This window comes from Tauraco erythrolophus, chromosome 3, assembly GCF_009769465.1.
Source record: "Tauraco erythrolophus isolate bTauEry1 chromosome 3, bTauEry1.pri, whole genome shotgun sequence".
In the NCBI taxonomy this organism is placed as follows: Eukaryota; Metazoa; Chordata; class Aves; order Musophagiformes; family Musophagidae; genus Tauraco; species Tauraco erythrolophus.
Window position 1 is genome coordinate 77,706,102 of NC_141467.1, and position 20,226 is coordinate 77,726,327.

Below are 20,226 nucleotides of genomic sequence, written 5' to 3' on the forward strand. Positions count from 1 at the left end.
ATTAGGGACAGTTGGACTCGATGATCTCTAAGGTCTTTTCCAACCCAGAAATCTATGAATCTATGAATCTTTTCTTTAGAAGTCTTTTTATCTCCACAGTAAAAAATAACTATAACTGATTTAGAACACTGTACATGACCACGTGCCCGCACAGACATATTTACGCATACACCAAAATGACCCGGCAAGTTTGTATTAGCCTTTCAAAGAGATACGATGCCTCAACCTACTGACCAGAAAGGGAACAAATTTGTGCTGTACCTGGATTCTCCTTCTTGTGCTATACTAGTATTTCTCAATGGTCACACTATACTTGCGAAAGGTTCATTTTGCCAGCTGGATGCTTGCACTGTGATCGGTAAACATGGTGTAATTCTGCCCCAACCGTGCTTGCACAGAATTTCCACTTGCTGCCATGCCTGCTGACCTACAAGCTATTCATTTCTAGCTAAATTGCCAGCCCTAGGGTTGGCCTATATTTCCCTTTATCCCCTCATCTGAAAAAAAGTACATGTGTACAAAACCTCCCCCTTCAGACTTTTCTGAAAAGATGCTTTTCCCCACATGGAATAATGCTGAAGTCAACCAGCACCTGCCCAGGTGCAGGAATCCCTCCCTTGGGCAGATCCAACTGCAACATTGAAACGCGTGCTCTAATTGTGCTGGATTTATTACAAGGATATCAAACTTTTTGTTTGCAAATATCTGTTTAGTTAATACAGGCCAACTGCTGGGGAATCTTTATTTTGCTTCCCTTTTTGGGGAAGGCCTGTCTGCACAGACAGAACTGTCTCCAGATGTGACCAGAGCCACCGTAAGATATTTCAGTATCTTGTCACAAGATCTGTATTGATGTCAGAAAACAGTCATTTCATTTTAACAGTACTGGTTCAACTTTCTTATTAAAATAGTCATCAGCTAACTATCAGCCTGTACAGAACATGAAAAGTGATACATAAGTGCCAGATTTTAATGAACTGACAAAGCTCTAAGCTGGCTCTTTACATGATTACTTAATGTGTCCTACATTATCTGGTATGTGATTTTGTCCATTGGACATAGTATTTCTAATTTAACAGGTCATTACAGCTTTAGTGTAATCGTGGGAATAAAAGCACATAAACCACAAGAATTTCAAAATCAATTTTACAGCTCACATTCATGCCACAACTTACTGCATTTAAAAATAAATACAGTACAAATGAGCATAAACAAGCACACATGTCATGAGGAGCTTGCACTGGGACAGTAGCTGGATTTGACATGCAGAACTCCCTGTCCTACACAGTCCTCACCACTGGGGCCATTCATTGCTCCTTCCCATGTGTGAGCAGTGAAAAATAGCAGCAACGATCAGGCTCAGCCACCGCAAGCTTTGGCAACAGATGATTTGTGTTCACATTGCTCGCTGATCGCTCCAGAGCCTAAATTCTACTGAGGAAAAGCCAGGATCAAGATCCCGGCTAATGGCCTGGGCTGTGCTTTGTGGACTCCCGCTCATGTATTTCCAGTTAATTCAGACGTCATGGACAGAGCTTGAGCTCGCTATTGGATTGAGCGTGGTCAAGGTATCTTCCCTCCTGGGAAGCTCTAGCAGGTACCAGCAAGACGGAGCGCCCTGGCTGAACTGTACAGACAGCGCCTCGGATAACAGGGGACCAAAACGTCATGTTGATGACAAGATGGCAGTCATCATACGAGGGTGTAAGAGCAGGACTACAGACTGATTTACACCTGAGTTAAGAGTCTCCACCTCCTAGCACTGGCAAGGCTCAGCCTGCAGTACTGTCCAGGCTGGGGTGACGCACTTCAAATACAGCAAATGAAATAGAATCATAGAATCATAGAATCATAGAATCGTTAGGGCTGGAAGGGACCTTCAAAGGTCATCTAGTCCAACCCCCCTGCAAGGAACAGGGATATCTCCAACTAGATCAGGTTGCTCAGGGCCTCGTCCAACCGGGCCTTGAACGTCTCCAGGGATGGAGCATCCACCACCTCTCTGGGCAACCTGTTCCAGTGTTCTACCACTCTCATGGTAAAAAATTTTTTCCTAATATCCAACCTGAATCTACCTCCCTCTATTTTAAAACCATTACCCCTTGTCCTATCACAACAGGCCCTCCTGAACAGCCTCTCCCCATCTTTCTTGTAGGCCCCCTTGAGGTACTGGAAGACAGCTATAAGGTCACCCCGGAGCCTCCTCTTCTCCAGGCTGAACAGCCCCAACTCTTTCAGCCTGTCCTCATAGGAAAGGTGCTCCAGCCCTCTTATCATCTTTGTGGCCCTAAATAAGACAAATAAGACTTGGAAGGAACCCAGAGAAAGGCAGCCAGAATAATCTGAGGTCAGACAAACACAAACTATGAGAAGAGACTGAATGAACTGAGACTATTAAACCTACGGAGAGAAGGTAGCCTGAGAGGGGACAGCAGCAGCCAAACATCTTGGAAGCTACTGCAGCGGAACAGGCAATGACCAGGATCAAACACCTGCAAGAAAACCTGGAAAGAGATGTTATGTGAACTCTTTTTAAGGACAGGCACAAATTGCTTAGAGGCACTGGAGAATCTCCATCACTAAAGCAAGAGTAAAGCAGGTGTCTTCCAGGAATGATACAGTTAGAGTTGCTCATGCATTGGGAAAGGGAGCAGCAGATCTCTCAAAGCCTCTCCTGGTCTATCTCCTCTGTCTTTAGGTAGTGACTTACTACACTGCGCTTCCAGCTCATATAGAGTTCCAGATGTAGCTCAAACTGTGAGGAGGGCTGGATTACAGTTTAAGTCTGCATTGATTTTCCTGTGAAACAGTGAGGTTATACAAAAGGCCAGATTCTCAGACTACATAATTCAATTTAACTTCACTACCTTGAAAATGGATTAATTCAATGAAATTGGGCTAAATTACACCAGATGGGAATCTCGCTCTGAATCTATGCCACCGATCATATTTCATCCTCCTCTTTCAACTGACAAGGAACATCAACCTTAGGTCAGAGCCTTATCTTAGGTCAGCCTCTTAATTCTCATGCACTTAAGCTTCCATCTTCAAACAACAGAACTCAGAAACTTCTGTTTGCTATCATGAAAATTCTTGAAAACAAATGGTCTTCTCCATTTCTGTGGTCTCCAGTACCAGGACACATACTTGTCAATAGTTTGGCCCATCTCATCGCTTTCATCTTTGAAATATTTAACCACAATTGAGTATTTGTTTTCCTCTGACACCTCCAGCTGACTCTCAGTGTAGAGCTGGCTTAAAGAAGAAAAAAATCTCAAATAGACTGTGACATGTCAAAGAGATTATGAACTCCAAAATGCCCTAATACAGTGTTAAACACTGCTCTGACAGCTTTGACAAGTTTTGGATTTTTTTAGTCTATCAGAAAAGGAAGCATGGCTGGACACCAAGAACCCAGATTTTTCCCGGTTCTGCAATTCTCATGGCATTCAAAACTCTTATCACTGCTAACCACAAGAAAAAGAACTTCTAGAAAACACTGAAACCACAATGGCTTAAATGAGGACTGCATTAGCCACTGAACACCAGTCCAAAAAAACAGCAAAGTTGTTTATGAAAATTCTGTCCAAGATCCATTAGAAAGGCAAACACATCAGTACCTTGGAAATTCCCACGCTGCGTCAAAACGCAGCGCTCCATACAAAGATTTTCAAACCTTTAGATGCTTCTAGTAAAGTTACACCTATCACTGAACGCTGCAGTCTTGCCCAAGCCACTGTTTATTGTGTGAAGTACATCTATGTTCACACAAGTCAGCATGAGAGAAGCTAAATCCTGAAAACAGAAATGCGGAGAAGCATACGGAACAGACGTGCAAGCTGGCTAGCCAGGCTTAGCTTAGCAGTCTGGGGCAGTGCCAACGTTCACATCACATCTGGACTGATCCTGCACAGAACACATGGCTCTGGTGCCTCTGTACCACCCACCACTGCAGGGGATGATGTGCTACTTTCTAAGAGATATCCAGCCAAAAAAATTAAACATTAGCTGACATATGTATTAAATTTAATACCAGCTTAAAAACTAGGCTTGCCTGAATCACAGCATCCGATGCTCAAGAGTCAGGTTTGCTGGCACAGTCCTGGTCTCAATGGATTGGTCAGCAGAGATTGAACCCAGCTGTCTTCAAAATGTCAGGTAAGTGTGATACTCACATACAACACAAGCTGCTGCAATATAAACAAGCCCTAACATTACACATCTCTTAAAAGCAGTGTTGGACCAGTTACATACTTGTTTTATCTGAGCAGAAGTCAGCATCTGCTTTAAGTAGAGAGAACCGAAACATTTGTGTTCCTTCCCTGTGCCCAGCCCCCATCCTACTCAAAAGCGAGGAAGAACACTGAGTGTCAGATTTTCAGCAGCATTTTATACCAGAGCAGAAAGACAGATGTTTTGATGATTTTCCCCCCTTACAATCCGGGCAGCCAGTCTCTTTGCTAAGCTGTTCACCCTTACTATTAAAATTGACTTCCACAACAGTACATTGCCGCCAAAGCAAGCACGGCAGTCATGAAAGAGCGGGCTGCTCACACATGTTGCCATACTTAGCCACGTGAACTACTGATGAATGGGTCATCTTTTGTCAAGCAACTGTAAGGAACTGGTAAAGAATTAATTTGTGATTCAGGAACAGCCATGCTGACAGGTAGGCCTTCTCCTCTCCTTTTGCTTTCCAACAGCAGTGTGGTCTGTTCGCTGGTCTTCAATCTCTCATTATAATAGCAGAAAATAACGAACATGTCCTGGTCAGTCGCAAGGGCTTACGCCAAGAAATTATGGAAATCTTTAGGAAGTAAATGTACAGACACTGAAGCAGTGGTCATGAGAATTAAATCATACTGAACAATTCAAATGTAAGCAAAGAACAACAGCTCAATAAGTGACCAGATTGGGGTCAGAAATTAAAATTAAACTATGTAATGTAGTGATTCTCAGAATATGGCAGACTACTTCTTAAAACTCAAAATACCACATCTCCCCTGTTAGTCCTTTCACTGTCCTAAGTCCCCTTTATTTTGATCTGATCAGTTCAACATGTCCAGCTTCACTGTCTTGCAGTCAGCGATGCTACTTTTTCTGAGTTAAAAACAAAGCAAAACAAAACACAAAAAACCACAAACAAATCCAGAAAAAAATACCAACCACAAATAAACCCCAAGAACAACAAAAAAAACCCCAACAACAACAAAACAATGTAATTCTCTTTGTGAGACCTCTGAAAGACCATGGATGAGAAGACTACATATTATCTTTAAATTATAATGATTACAAAAATCTTGAATCTTAGTACTAGTTATCACTTTGAGCTCTGGAGAAGACTGCAATAGAAATCATGCCACAAAGTCCTCATACCAGAGCAGCTCCAAGAAGCCTCAGCTAGGTCCAGGTTGCATTTTACTGAATAACAAATGAAGAGCTGTAAGAGAGAAACCTTGCCAATAGACAGGGAGTGGCTGTATCGGACAAAAATTAGATCTGATACATTAGAAATCTGGTGCCAAATTCCCATCTCCATTCATAGTTTCCACAGCCAAAAGAACAAATGACACTCGTGGGAGAAATTCTGTCAGGAACTGCATGGAGATTATATAGCAGCCTATACTGAGCTCTCTTGCAGACCCTGGCGTAACGTCCCGCCAAGGATAAGGAATGAGGAGTGATGCTCAGCCTTCCTCTAGAAGCTGCTACTTCAGCATCCTCCTGTTTGAAACTGGAAATATTCTAGCCCTGGAAATATTACTCCAGTGCCTTTAGTATACAGAAAAGGACTGAGGAAAAGGACTCAGCCCTTAGGAAAAGGACTTGGGAGTGCTGGTGGATGAGAAGCTCAACATGAGCCGGCAATGTGCACTTGCAGCCCAGAAAGCCAACCATATCCTGGGCTGTATCAAAAGAAGTGTGGCCAGCAGGTCAAGGGAAGTGATTCTGCCCCTCTACTCTCCTCTCGTGAGACCCTACCTGGAATACTGTGTTCAGCTCTGGAGTCCCCAGCACAAGAAAGATATGGAGCTGCTGGAGCGGGTCCAGAGGAGGGCCACAAAGATGATCCAAGGGCTGGAGCACCTCTGCTATGAAGACAGGCTGAGAGAGTTGGGGCTGTTCAGCCTGGAGAAGAGAAGGCTCCGGGGTGATCTTATTGCAGCCTTCCAGTACTTAGAGGGGGCCTGCAGGAAAGCTGGAGAGGGACTTTTTACAAGGGTGTATAATGATAGAACAAGGGGCAATGGATTCAAACTGAAAGAGGGGAGATTTAGATGAGATATAAGGAAGAAATTTTTTACATTGAAGGTGGTGAGGCACTGAACAGGTTGCCCAGAGAAGTTGAGGATGCCCCATCCCTGGAAGTATTCACGGCCAGGTTGAATGAGGCTTTGGGCAACCTGGTGTAGTGGAGGATTCCTCTGCCCATGGCAGGGGGGTTGGAACTAGATGATCTTTGAGGTCCCTTCCAACCCTAACCATTCTATGATTCTATGATACAGAAATCTGCATTGTTGGAAGCGTACTGATGAGAGTTATAAACAGAGAGAAGTTATGATGACTTATAACCGAGACAAATGAGAAGGGACGTTCACAGAGAGATCAAGAGATAATGAACACCAAAGCGAATGTGAAGTTTTATTCCTCAATCGCAATAAACACAAGGTCTTCTCTCCAAGGAAACCCTTTTCTAACACTGGCAAACTGATCTCCTGTCCTGGGCAATCTGTTCCAGTGCCTCACCACTCTCTGAGTGAAAAATTTCTTCCTTATATCTCATCTAAATCTACCCTCTTTCAGTTTAAATCCATTGCCCCTTGTCCTATCATTATATACCCTTGTAAAAAGTCCCTCTCCAGCTTTCCTGTAGTCCCCCTTTAGGTACTGGAAGGCTGCTATAAGATCACCCCAGAGCCTTCTCTTCTCCAGGCTGAACAGCCCCAACTCTCTCAGCCTGTCTTCATCGCAGAGGTGCTTCAGCCCTCGGATCATGTTGGCGGCTCTCCTTTGGACTCGCTCCAGCAGTTCCATGTCCTTCTTGTGTTGGGGACTCCAGAGCTGAACACAGTATTCCAGGTGGGGTCTCACGAGAGCAGAGTAGAGGGGCAGAAACACCTCCCTCGACCTGCTGGGACGCTTCTTTGGATGCAGCCCAGGATACGGTTGGCTTTCTGGGCTGCAAGTGCACATTGCCGGCTCATGTTGAGCTTCTCATCGACCAGCACTCCCAAGTCCTTTTCCTCCGTGTGGCTCTCCATTCTCTGCTCAGCCTGTACTTGTGCTTGGGATTGCCCTGACCCACGTGCAGGACTTTGCACTTGGCCTTATTGAACTTCATTAGGTTCTCACAGGCCCACCTCTCCAGCCTGTCAAGGTCCCTCTGGATGGCATCCCTTCCCTCCAATGTGTGTCCTCAAGGATGAAGGAAAAGGTTGGTCCATTTTTATCGGACTTATAAAGAAAAAAAACAGCCTGAGTTAACAGGTAATCACGGGAAGCATTGGTCTAAGTGGTTGGAGTTTGGTATAATTAGAAGCCAAAGAGGGACTAATTATAAAAACTTAATAGACACATTTAACTCTGAAATAAGTATCATTGTCATCTCCTTTCACAATTAACCAAGAACCTGTAAACACAAACTGAGCAAACTTGAGTTGTCTCTGTAGATTTACTAAAACCTGCATTTTTTCACCTCGCAACAGCCACCCTGATGTGCCACTCATGACCACAGAGGTGAAAATTGCAGGACTCAGTCATCAGACTTCAATTTAAGTAGCTCCCAAGTATGTAGTTTGGTCTAGGTCCAGGAGGCTTCTTGTACCCTCCCAGAGGCTGCACAGCCCTGAGAAACATCTGTAACCCTATGAGCCACATTTCATTAGAGTGCAATTAAAAGAATTATTTGCCTTTTTAAAGTCCCGTTTCCAAGAACTGAACAACCTCGTAAGCAATTCCTCTGGAGATGAAGTAAAGAGCTATGACTGCTCAGGAGTGAACCATAGCACATAAACTCTCTACACACTCTTTTGGATGCATGTTTGCTTATGGAAGAATGGGCTGTATGTATTGGCACATAAGTACTTCTTCTGTCCTGCCTACACTGTATCAGTTCACTGAACAATTTAATTTGCAGTTTCCTCCAAAGGCATTTTCCTTTGGAATTTTGGTTTTAACAATAGAAGTCTCTTGTATATATACACGACAGCTCTTTAATGATGCTAAATCAGACAAATGCCCTTTCTATGAACATAGTGCAGGAAAAATGTCCTTGAGTATCTCAGATACAAAATGCCAATAAATTGAATTTATGTCTCATTTAATCTACAATGGAACAGCTAGTACTTAAAGGGTACATACACTTCCCCTAGTCCCTTTCTTCCTGAGAAACTTTCAGATGCTGAAAATCAATTCCTTTTGTCTCCTTGTTATTCATCTGCTACACATTAAGGAGAAACTCTGGGCATTCAGTGATCCCACAACGGTCTTTCATCTCCAGAGAAGTCTGGTATGAATTAAAATCTTATGCTCCCTCAAATTATAGATGCATACTGCAGCATGCCACTGACTTATCTGCTCGTGATTGTTGCCAGCCTTCTCAGCATGCTGCAGCCAGCTCATCTGCATCTTTCAGCTTAAGTGACTCTTCTGTAACGCTGCCCATCCAGCCCATGAAAAGTGCTTTGACACTAGCGTGCACACATGTATGTCCCCACACAATAGGTACTGCTATCCACTCTTTTTACCAACTCCCTACCGTTTAGATTTTATATTAAAAAGCCGTTTTACTACAGCCAAGATCTTAGTACAAGAACAATAAATACGTCATGAAGGTAATATTCTTTCATTTCAGTGGCCTTGAAAGATTAAGATTATATACAAATAACTTTTAACTGACATCATTTCTTTTCTTGTCTGTTATTAAGGGCAGTTTTAAATTAGGACGCTGTTTTTCTGTAACGGAGGTAAAATATAATTGCTATCTAGACCGCTGCAGCACTGGTCAAACACATGCTGCTCATTCACTCCCAGCTGCCTGATAGTCGTGCCGCTGGATGTCCTGTACTGCAGCAATTCAGGGCTTCCACTCTCAGGTCTGAAAGCAAATCAGGGCTTAACATGCTTATTCTTTTCTTACTCTTTGTTGCCCTTCCAGTGTATTTCTCTCCTTTCCAAATGCTGTTTGGCCACTCCTCAACTCTCAAATATTCCCTGCAGCCAAAGCAACACATTCAAAATAAGGAAATACTTGCAAATCATAGAATCATAGAATCATAGAATGGTTAGGGTTGGAAGGGACCTCGAAGATCATCTAGTTCCAACCCCCTGCCATGGGCAGGGAAATCCTCCACTACAATCTACATTCACATTCTGTCCTACCGGAACCATCACCTCTTGCTAATCGCTTCTCCATCCAACACTTTCCCCAGACAAGCTTTCAGCCACCTTGCTCTGCAAGCTCTTAAACGAATCACTTCTTTGTTTAAATTAGATTTCAGTGTGAAATATCTTCCAGCAAGCAATCTTGTTATCTATTCAACACGGTAGCTGCAAAAGCTTTGAAATAAAGCTACTGAAAAGCCACGTTAGAACAGAAACGTGTGCACTATATGTAACCCTGAAGAGCAGTTGAAAGGTGAGACTGCGGCTCAAATTCACTTGCTATCTCAGGCTCAGATTACAACACCACCAAGAAAATTCGGAGGTCAGCATGTGCCTGAAATACGTGTCCAGAATACTGTGCAAACAGCTAACAGTGGGCACTGAACTCCGATGTCACAGGAGTGGCTGGTGCCAGTTAAAGGCAGCCCAGGTACAGCTCTGGTTTGCAGGCACAGGTGACGCCAGCCCAGCGAAGACCTTACTTACCTCGCTTGAATCCTCCTGCTGATTGATAACAGCTAGTGCATCCTCTGCAGCCTGGCGCTTGGCTTCGGCAACAGTGCGCTCCATCTTGGCTCTCTCGGAAGTGATCATGTCGTGAGCTTTCCGCTCTGCCTCCGACACCGCCTTCTGCAACTCCGCCATCGCCTGACGCTTTACTTCGTTGACAGCTTCCTCTACAAAGGAGGGAAAAAATCCTCATCAGCAAAGGAGGTACTGGCACTGGGCTACGCAGGACTGATGCAGAAACGCAACCGATACTCTATTATATGAAGAGTCTTCACTTTGAGAAGAAGCACACAGAGAAACCTCGTTCCTCAAGACTCTTCAAGACCACTCAGGTGCTTCTTTACCTCCCGTCACTGAAAGTTCTCACAAGTCTCTAACGCTTGTGATGATTCTTGTTATTTTGATTCATGGTTAGTATTTCTTTAAATATAGACATTTCAAATCTCTGGAACATTATTTTTGTAATCTTTTTCAACATTTTACTTGGAAAATTGGATACGCAGCACACCAGATTTATTAATACTTTTGGAAAGAATTATTATTTAAGACATAATATTACAGACTTTTTCAAAATGTATCTTTAAGTTCTGAAAATTAAGACATTAACATTTTTCCCTGTATGTTAATGAATAAATATACGATGTTAAGAAACCTCTAGGAGTTTATTTTAAAAATTTAAATTATTGGTCAAATATCTTTTCCTGGACATCTAATTTTATGAGCCAAAATTAAAATTTGTTTATGAACATTCATTTGACCTCTTGATCTCTCCATCAAACCCATGTTTACACTGTGAAGACTCGACTTCCTGGCTCTGTCGAGCTCTTGAGCACACCACAGCCAGCAAGTGCACAATTAACACTGGGCAGGGGCACCCCGCTCCACTAAATTCAAACCTTCATGCTGCTTGTAAAGTAACTGAGCCAGTAGGAGCCATTTCTTCAGTATATTCTAGCATCCCATCTTTTATTCCAGAAAACATGGATCGTCACAAATTACTTATTTGGGTTTTGATGCAGGAAGAGTGCAAAGATTCTACTAATGAACAGTCTTCTAATTGACAACTAAAACAAGTAATTTCTTTTTTTTTTTTTAATTAACTGCTCTAATTAACAAGGAAACCATCCTCCCCTGAATTAGTTTATCTAATTTTCATCTTTATTCAAAGCAAAATGACAATGATTAATTGAAAATTTAATAAGCAGTAATTATTAACTTGGCAAACCTAGTACCAATTAACACTCTATTAAAACTAATTATGACATGTTTCATTCAAGTGTTTGCACTTAATTGTTTCATCCACTTAAAAACCACCCTAATTAAATGTTCTGTTTAATTAAAAACGTGGATTTCAAATAAAAATGTTTTACTGTAGATTAAAATCTAAGTATTACAACCGTGTTATGGCTTTTAGTTTGAGTCCATGTATTTAGTCCACCTATTTGTGTGCATGCACATAGACCCAACTGTTACATACAGATACTAAGTCAATAACTCTCTTGAGTTTTTATGTCTCATAGCTCTGCATTGTTATTTAAAAAAATAATGACACGAAGTCTCCATTTTCAGTTATTAAGCAAATTACAAAAAAGTCTTTAACTTTAAGCCATGTAGTGAGTAAAACTGAATTAATCAAAATGAAAGAAGATTTCTGTTACTCTGTGTGTGTGTTATGTGTGTGTGTGTGTGTCTGCGAGAGATGTTTCAACTCAAGTTTTTGAGGGAGGGGAATTTAGAGATAAAACTTATGCCTTATTTTTATGAGGCTGAAAATATGCCCTTATATTACCCTACCATAAATGTTGTTTAGGGGAAAGCCTCAGGAGAGGAAAAAATCATACCCTTCAACCACACAGCCAAGGCTTAATTTACTTTGAATATTCAAGGTGAATTAAAATTCTATCTAAGTGGCAATACAGGACAATAATTTTTGCTTACGATCAAAGCTGCAGCTAGACTAATTGTATATGCAAATCAAGCAATTTATATTTAAATTATGCATTCCTATTCTAGTCCCACAGGCACACACAGATCAGCAAAGGGAATTGGTAGGACATTTGCAAGGTGCTTGAATATTTATTACCAACTGCAAACATTCACTGATCGTGAGAAAAGAAATATACACAGGCAAACATACAGATGCAATTTTATTACCATTTTCATAAAAATGAGGCAACTTAAATACAGACGTTTTGTGTCTATGAACTGCCATTATTAACAAAGTGAATTTCTTTGAGAAAATCTGTATTCTTGCTGATATTTGTTACGAATAGAACCGATCTTTGTACGGCATGATGCACTTTCATTACGTTATATAAAATTACTTTTATGTTGACGTGCTTGCAGTGGTTAGAAATGCCAGTTTAAACTATTATATTAAACAGAAGCATAATACTCCATCATTTTACAGAGACTTCTAATTTTATAGTTTTTCATCCCACATGATCTAATTCTTTTCAGTCCAAATATAGAAATTGAACTTTATATTCTAACTTCTATATTACTTAATCTTTTTTGCAAAGCTTCTGAGAGTGTGAAGATGCTAAAAGTGCTTGCAAAGCCATATGCCTGACTGATACCTTTTAAAGGGCATAAACTATGGATTGGGCTTTAGTATCTCCATTACCTTTGACAACAGAATTGGCGTTGTGCTATACTAAGCATGAAAACAGATAGTTAAAATATGTCAGGTTTTTTGATCACAATGCACCACCATTATTTCCACACATTATGAACTCATGAACACCCAAATAAACAATACAAAATTTCCTGTCACTTATTTTCTGCACGTCTTCTTAAAATAAGTGTTTCCAGTATCTTCAGATATTTTATAGACATAGAACGTAGGCTTCATAGTTTCAGGTAACAATAAAAAATGCAGTATCTGTGCAGGAAAAATTACAAGTGACGGTGAAGGAGATTTTATTTGTCTTGACAGTGCTGAGCCATGAAGATCAGGCAGGATACTAGCACTCTTCCTTTCTCTGCTTTTCCAGAGAAAGGAAGAGTGATTAGATTCCAGTATTGGAAAACACGGATCTGGAAGTTTTTAAAACCAAGTACCTAAGATGCATGTATCTGCATCCTCCATCTTCCCACTAATGCTAAGTATTTTTTCTTTTTAGGAATGCAATCGAAATCTTCCTCCCCTTTTGAGTAGTGCTAAGTCATGAGAGAAGCTCCTGGGAGCCAACAGCCTGTGTGGAATAGGTATTACTCAGCGTGATCAGAGGTCCTTGGAACTGACTCAAGAAAGATACTCGTCATTCACTGCTGTACATAACCTGACACGATGACTCATCAGCCAGCTCCTGGTCACCTCCCTCACATCATGGGCACACTCAGTCCACATGATGAGAAAAGAAAGGTGGTGGGCAGGGGTGCAGTCCTATGCCACCATGAACATTTGCATCATCTCACTCTCAAGCTGACCCTGGCAAAGGTGGCCACTGAGAGTCGGTGACATATCTCAGCTTCATAGCGCAAAATGCACCATCTCTTTCTCAGGACTACCCTGGAGAATGTGCAGAGGCCTTATTGTCTTTGTGTGATCAAGTATGGTCATTCCACACCTGTTTGGTAACTCCAGAGCTTCCATCTGGACTGCCATGAACAGTAGGCCTTGCTAAGTGACAGGAGATGGCTGGAAGACAGTCTCTTCGTGACACAGAAGGAAGCTAAGGCACCAGATCACAGTAGGCATGGGATCCTCTCAGTATTTAATAAAGAGAGGTCAGTTATTTTCAGAGAGCAAATCATCCCACCAATGATCTGATTGATCATCTTCATGTGCCTGCTTCTCTCTTGGCTATTGGGGGACACTAAGAACTTGGCTCGGACTCTTCATCTGCATACGCATCATTCAATGAGATTAATCAAGACACTGATGTCCCCTTTCCACTGCTGTATGAAATGCAATAGGGTTCAGAAGGTGCTGCATACTATGTGCTTGCCCCAACAATCAGAGTCTCTAAAAGTTTAAAGTCAATCCCTTTGTCACATGCTTTTAAGGTTGCTTATTAACCGTTTTTTTTAGCCAAATTCTTTCAGTTCAATGGATTCAGCATCCCAACCAGACTTTTATACTTGAGTCAGCTGTCTACACACTGGTCTTCACAGACATTTGAGATACCAAGATATCTACACTGAGCCAACAGAAATGACTTGTGAGAGATTTGCAGCCTTCTTGACTAGCAGTTGCAGCCCAGCCAGGAAAGTACAGAGCATCTCAAATGGCACTAGAGACCTATTCTTACAGAGCTCAATTGCACCTTTACAGCCTTGAATTGGTTACAAAATGGAGATCTCCAACTTCAGTGCACGCTCCTGAAAATGAATGCCCATGATTTATGAAGAGCAGTATGCTTTCTGAAGTTTTACTACAGTTAGTAACAGATACAGGTATGCATCCTGTAGAAAGTCAGACTTTTTTTATTCTTCAGTTCACAGGCCTGTTCAGTTAATACAGGGAATCTGATTTAAACCCACATCAGCATGAAAATAGAGACTAGAAATGGGACCAAAGGAAACTGATGACATTTATGTACACAAGAGGACATGTCACAGCTCCTTTACACTACCCTTTGTGCATCTATGCAATGTGAATGCACATCCAATTTTATAACTCAGGCCAAAAGTTTCAATTAACTTGTATTGATAGCTTATGAAGAAACTTTTTTTGTTCTGTTGTACTGCATCTAGGAGTCATAAATAACCCAATATGCCTAACAGCATCAACGCTTAGATTTTGCAAGAAGAATCAATCAAGTTCCTGAAACTCCACTGAACAATGCTCCTCTCGATGAGATTTCCTGGGACTGCATATTTTTTCTTATTTTTCATTTAAGATGTTAACACAAATACGGCAAAATAAACTATAAAAACACTTCGGGGCATTTAGTTACGTAGGCTACACTTTCCTTAAAGGAGACAAAAGAAAAATATGTAGATTATTTTGTTATTTTTTCATAGAAAATGCAACGGTTCCAAAAATACTAATTAACATATTGACAAAGGTAGACTTTACATGATAAACCCACATCACACAAACAACACAACCTTCTGTCTGATGTAATGATATGCCAGCGTAACATTTTTACACGTATGTTCTGTACCTAGTTTAAAATACACCAAAAGGTAGCGAGCATTCAGAGAAGATTTGATCAGAAATCATCAAAAACTGCTGCATATTTGCCATTTAATCATTAACTCCTCCTCAGACAGCTGCAGCAGACTTCATGGTTATACAGGTGTTCAAAAGGGGAGGGGGGTGCTGATGTATAAGTGTATATATATAGAAGCTCAACTACCTCGCTGGAGTTCAAGAGCTACCTCCTGGCCCCTCTGAAAACAAGGAAGCTCTGATATTGATATGGAAAGAGCAAAGGCTTAGCTCCAGCACTGCAGTAAGATCCTTGCCAGGAAACTCCCATGCTCAGGCAGAGTTTTAAAGTGTTGAAGAAAACTCTGAACAATCATTACATCTGCCCTTGGTGCTTTTCAAGCCTGGGGAAGATGCTGTCAATGCCCGTGCAACCACTCAGAGCAGCTGCTGAGATGAGATCTTGCTTAATTCATTGAAAACTTTGCAAGTTTATGAGCACAGACTTCACTGGGGGCTGATAGGCACAAAAATCTTTTTAAAATTAAGAAAGGTTACATTGCGTTGCTAGAGGTTTTTGTTTAACAGGTATACTTAGGGGTTTTTTCCTCCTTTGGGAATTCTGACCTTGACTAGGTAAGAAACTTGAAGCTTAAAAAAAAATCCCACACAAACTTTTTTTTTTTTTAAATTGCTAACAGACTGAAACTTCACTATATCAAGTTTCAGCCTGAAACCATTACAACCCCAGAAAATAGGGGTCCTTAATGGAAGTACTGATATCCTCCTAACTATAGCAGCAGATGCTTTTATTATAAAGATTATTTCATGTCCTGATCAGTTCCAGTTCAAGATTATTAAACACAATTTCTTCTTGTTACTAGTAAGACCTGTTGGTTTTTTTTCTCCCTTTTTCATTCCTCACATCAGTGCATTAACAACTGCACACAGCTGCCAGAAGACTAAGCTGGTGTTTTTAAACAGTTCTTACCAGCTTTCTTCCAGATCTCCTCTGGCACGTATCCAGACGCAGGCCTGTGAAGGAATTCCCGATGAGATTCTGCAGGAGGAGGGGGTGTGGAGGGAAAAAGAAAGAACATCATAAGCAATGCTTGCTTCTTGAACAAGGCTTAGAGAAGTACTTTTCCTTTACTCAGACAAAAAAAAAAAAAAACAATCACAGGAAGTTTTTTCTTACACAAAATAAAATGGGTGCCGTGGCCGTAGCTCATAAACGTCACAGACCAGACCAATGTTTAGGACTGGAATGTCTCATCTTAAGCCAAGCTGAGACTAGTTCGCTTCATTTTTATTTTACAGCGTTTCAAGTCAACTCTATATGACAGTTTCCACGCTTTTAAGGCTGGCTTTGCGAGACCAGCTGAGGGAGTGACGTGCTGCATCCTTTGTCATTATGTTTATGAAAAGGAAGAAGAAAGAGGGCAACAGCCCACGCTTGGCACTTGTGCTCTGTGAAAACAGAATGGCTACTGAGGAGCGGAGATAAAAGCCAAATGTCATTCCAGTGATCAAATAAGCTGTCCACAGGAAAAATAAAGGGGTGTTTCTCTATGTTCAGAGCTACGCTTTCTGATATCTGAGCCCTTGTTGGCAACTGTAGCTGCATGAGTTTGAAAAACAGAACCTTTAACTTTAGGTTAAGCCCCTAAATACGTATGCTGCCAAACAACCTCAGTGGAGCTGAAGCTCGTAATTCACCCATATATTTCAATCACATTTTGACAGCTCTTTCCCCTCTCCTCCTTTATTTAAAGGGTTTAACCTCTGGGCCTGAGCCTAAGAGCTCTGACATCAGCAAGATCCCTTCCACACTGACTTCAAAGACACAAGATCAGACAATACAGAACAAAAATTCACTTTGCCCTGGAATTTAGCATACAGATTCTCAGCAGATGAAAAGCTGCTCTTTTCCAATACAATTTAAAAACTGAATGAGTATTTTTCAAACTAATAGAGGAGAAATTAAAAAAGAGAAAAAAAAACATAAAGGTAAGTTCATTGCCATGATTACTATTGCCCGTGCGACAGAATTCAATCGTCAAAATAACTCGATTTATTATGTTAGAGATAAGGTTTGCATCTTTTTAGAGATGTTGCTAGAAATTAAACATGCTGTTTGATGTCTGAGTTTGAAACATAAAAGAACACATGCTGCTCTTTGAATGCTAATTTTTACTAATTTTTTTTTTTTTTTTATCTTAAAGGTACTATTCGCTAACTTGGTCAAAAAGCAATGTTTTTAAGAAAAAGGTTGAAACGTTAGGTTTTGCAAATCATCTTTCACACCACCATACCTATGCATGCAGTGCTGTTTATATACAGTAGGCTACAGAAACTTAAATACATTTAAAAGATGATGTTTAATATTGCAGACAGCTAACAAAGGTGGAAACGACAGGGGCCGTTTCAGCTACGCAGAGCGGGGAATCCCAGTCCCTGCACACTGTTCCACAGATGCCGTTTCTAGCACATGGAATCTGCAGACGCCGATGGGGTGGACTGCATCTTCCCATCTGACAGGCAGCTGAGTGGATTTCCCCCAGCTCTTCTGTTTGTCGCTGAAGTACGGGACGAAAATAAACTGGATTTTTGTAGGCAGAATTTCACACCTCTCGAGCATAAAATGATGGGTATGTGTATGTAAATGTGTGTGCAGGATTCTGCAAAACAGCTAGCTATTTACATGGGTTTATCAACATGACAGAGGACTTCAGACCTGATGCTGAAAATGGGAAAATTCTCAGTATCACTTGGCTCACACGATTCTGGAGACAACAAGTATTATTGTGTACACTTCTCTCATCCCCTTACGGGCACAGTGCCAGTTCAGAGACAGAGGCAGCAACAGAAAACATTATTTGAAAGCTCAGGAAAACTAAAGGCGAAAAATTAAAACTCTCTTATGTGCTCTTCCTGCAATACTAGCAGGAAAAGAACCAACCAGGCTCCAAACATGGCAAAACAAGGGAATTGTTGCATTCATGCCTTGTATTTTGTGTTGAGTTGTCCTGTCTGCTATTTAAAGTACTATCCACTGCAAGAGGATCATAAGCTTGATTTGAGCCCATTACCATGGTACTTAATATTAAAAATAAAGAGATGTGGAGCTGATTTTTGGTACATATGACTTTCCAAAAATGGAATTGAATGACACAAATGACCAGATTGCCAGCTAATTGTTAAAATTTCCAAAACATAAACATCAATCAAGCTCTTATTCCAACCACAAATTATTTACATGAGGAATGAGATCCTCTGCAAGAAGAATTAAATCAAGAGTCTGAGAGAGACTTTCCCATAGTTTGGAATGGCGTACAAAAAAAGACAAGAAGCACTTATGAAGATAATAAAAAACACATTTTCCAAGCAAGAAAAATATTATGAACATGGCTATTTTTTAGTCAGTGGTGATGAGTCCATGAAAACAATCCTCTTTTGGGGACTAAACTACAGGATGTGACCAGAGGATATAAGTCTTTTATTACTATGATTTTTAAGGTAAGGTGTCCTTCAGATTAAGAATCACAGAACTTGCTCACCAGAACTAAAACACAAAAGATCTTAACTTCGAAGTCTAGCAAACTCAAACCAAAAGTAATACAGTTGAGTGAAGTTCCCAAAACACTAAATGAAAAATCAACTGCAAAAAGCCATAACGAGGAATGCACTATATTAATTGACTGACTGCAGCACCTACAAGTCAAAGTAATTTGGCTGAAGGGAAATCAGACGAAATTAGGAATAACCTGAAAAGACAAGGCAGCTCACACAGAAAAGTGTAACAGAAAAGACATTACACGTCAGGAATAATACAAAGGTTTGTCAATGGTGAAAATACAACAATGTTGTTATGCAGAACAATGGGATGTACACTACTGACTTTACTTGAAATTCATGGCAAAACATGGTTTGAGAGCACTTGTTTCAGTTCCTACTGAACCAGATGAAAAAGCCCAAGAAGGAAAATAAAAAGCACTTATACATGGGAGTAATCAGTACTTGTCTGTGAAGAGTTTAAATGAAGTAAAAACAAAACAGATTTTGAAAGCAAAAACTTTTTTTTTTTAATATTCTATTTTAATGTGAAATAAACTTTTCAGCAACAAAGTTGTTGAACTGAGACATAAGAACAAGACACAAATACTGGTCTCAGTTGCAGCTCTCGCATTCTATTGAACAGCAGGGAACAACGTAATACATTATTTTGTAAAATATATAGAAAAAGTAATATTTTTAGTCTATCCTGGATAGTACTTTTAATAAGAAAGAAAACATTCGCTAAAAAAAAATCCTATTGTCACAATATGGTGCTGGGTTCCATATGGGCCCTGGTGTATTTACTTCAAAAATGCATCCGACCATAAGAATCATTGAGAGTGAATTGATCAACCAGGTTTCTGGAGTTTAATGCAGACGGCTTATTTTTGGTAGTTTTAAGATAAAGAGAATAGGTGCCGAAAGTACGGAAAGATGTGGAGAGCTGTAAGAGTAGAAATAAACACAGGTCTGGGAAGTGAAACTGAGACAAAAATCTAGGAGGTCAACAAATAAAGGAGGCCAACTCTTACATGATAATAAGGATCAAACCCAAGAAAAACAAGTAGAAAGACTTAAAAGATATGTTCAAAATTGTCAAAACGCCTAATCCATATTTGGAAAGAAGGAAGAGAAGATAGGATGAAAATACAAAAGAATGGAGGTTTTTATCACCGGACAACGACATCCAAGCCTACAATAAGAAAATATTAAGAAACGGAGATGAACAGCTGATCTTTTGAGGATCTTTTAGAATCTGTTGTATTTATGAAATAGTGGCAGTAATAACAATACCCTATATGCCATAGTGAACATCAGGGCTCAAAAATAATAAAAGCTGCATATAACCAGCCCTGAACTATAGATTATTTCACATATGAAATTTACACACTTTACATATTTCATATGTAAGTTTTTCTTCATTCTACCCTATAATAACACCAATGGGGAGACACAGACAACAAACAAAAAACTTCTCAGAACAACAAATAAGAAATATTCACTGCTTTCTTTGTAAGACTCAAGCTCAAAAGTGTGCCATTCAACTTCATGTAATATATAGATACAAATCTGAAGACGTGTAATACTGAATGAGTCTAACTTTCTAACTGTGTTGGGGGGCATGAGTTTCAAGTATTTTTACATACATCCTTGCCCTTCTTTGCCCTCTAATA

General features: G+C 40.4%; 1 protein-coding gene across 1 annotated transcript in view; it reads right to left on the minus strand.

The window, feature by feature from the left end:
- RUNX1T1 (RUNX1 partner transcriptional co-repressor 1) overlaps positions 1–20,226 on the minus strand; it is a 94,421-nt gene that overhangs the window by 1,822 nt on the left and 72,373 nt on the right. Inside the window, exons 9-10 of the mRNA XM_086609455.1 lie at positions 15,987–16,055; positions 9,871–10,061 (exon numbers count right to left, since the gene is read on the minus strand). Coding sequence (XP_086465581.1) covers positions 9,871–10,061; positions 15,987–16,055 — 260 coding nt within the window. The remainder of the gene's footprint in view (positions 1–9,870; positions 10,062–15,986; positions 16,056–20,226) is intronic.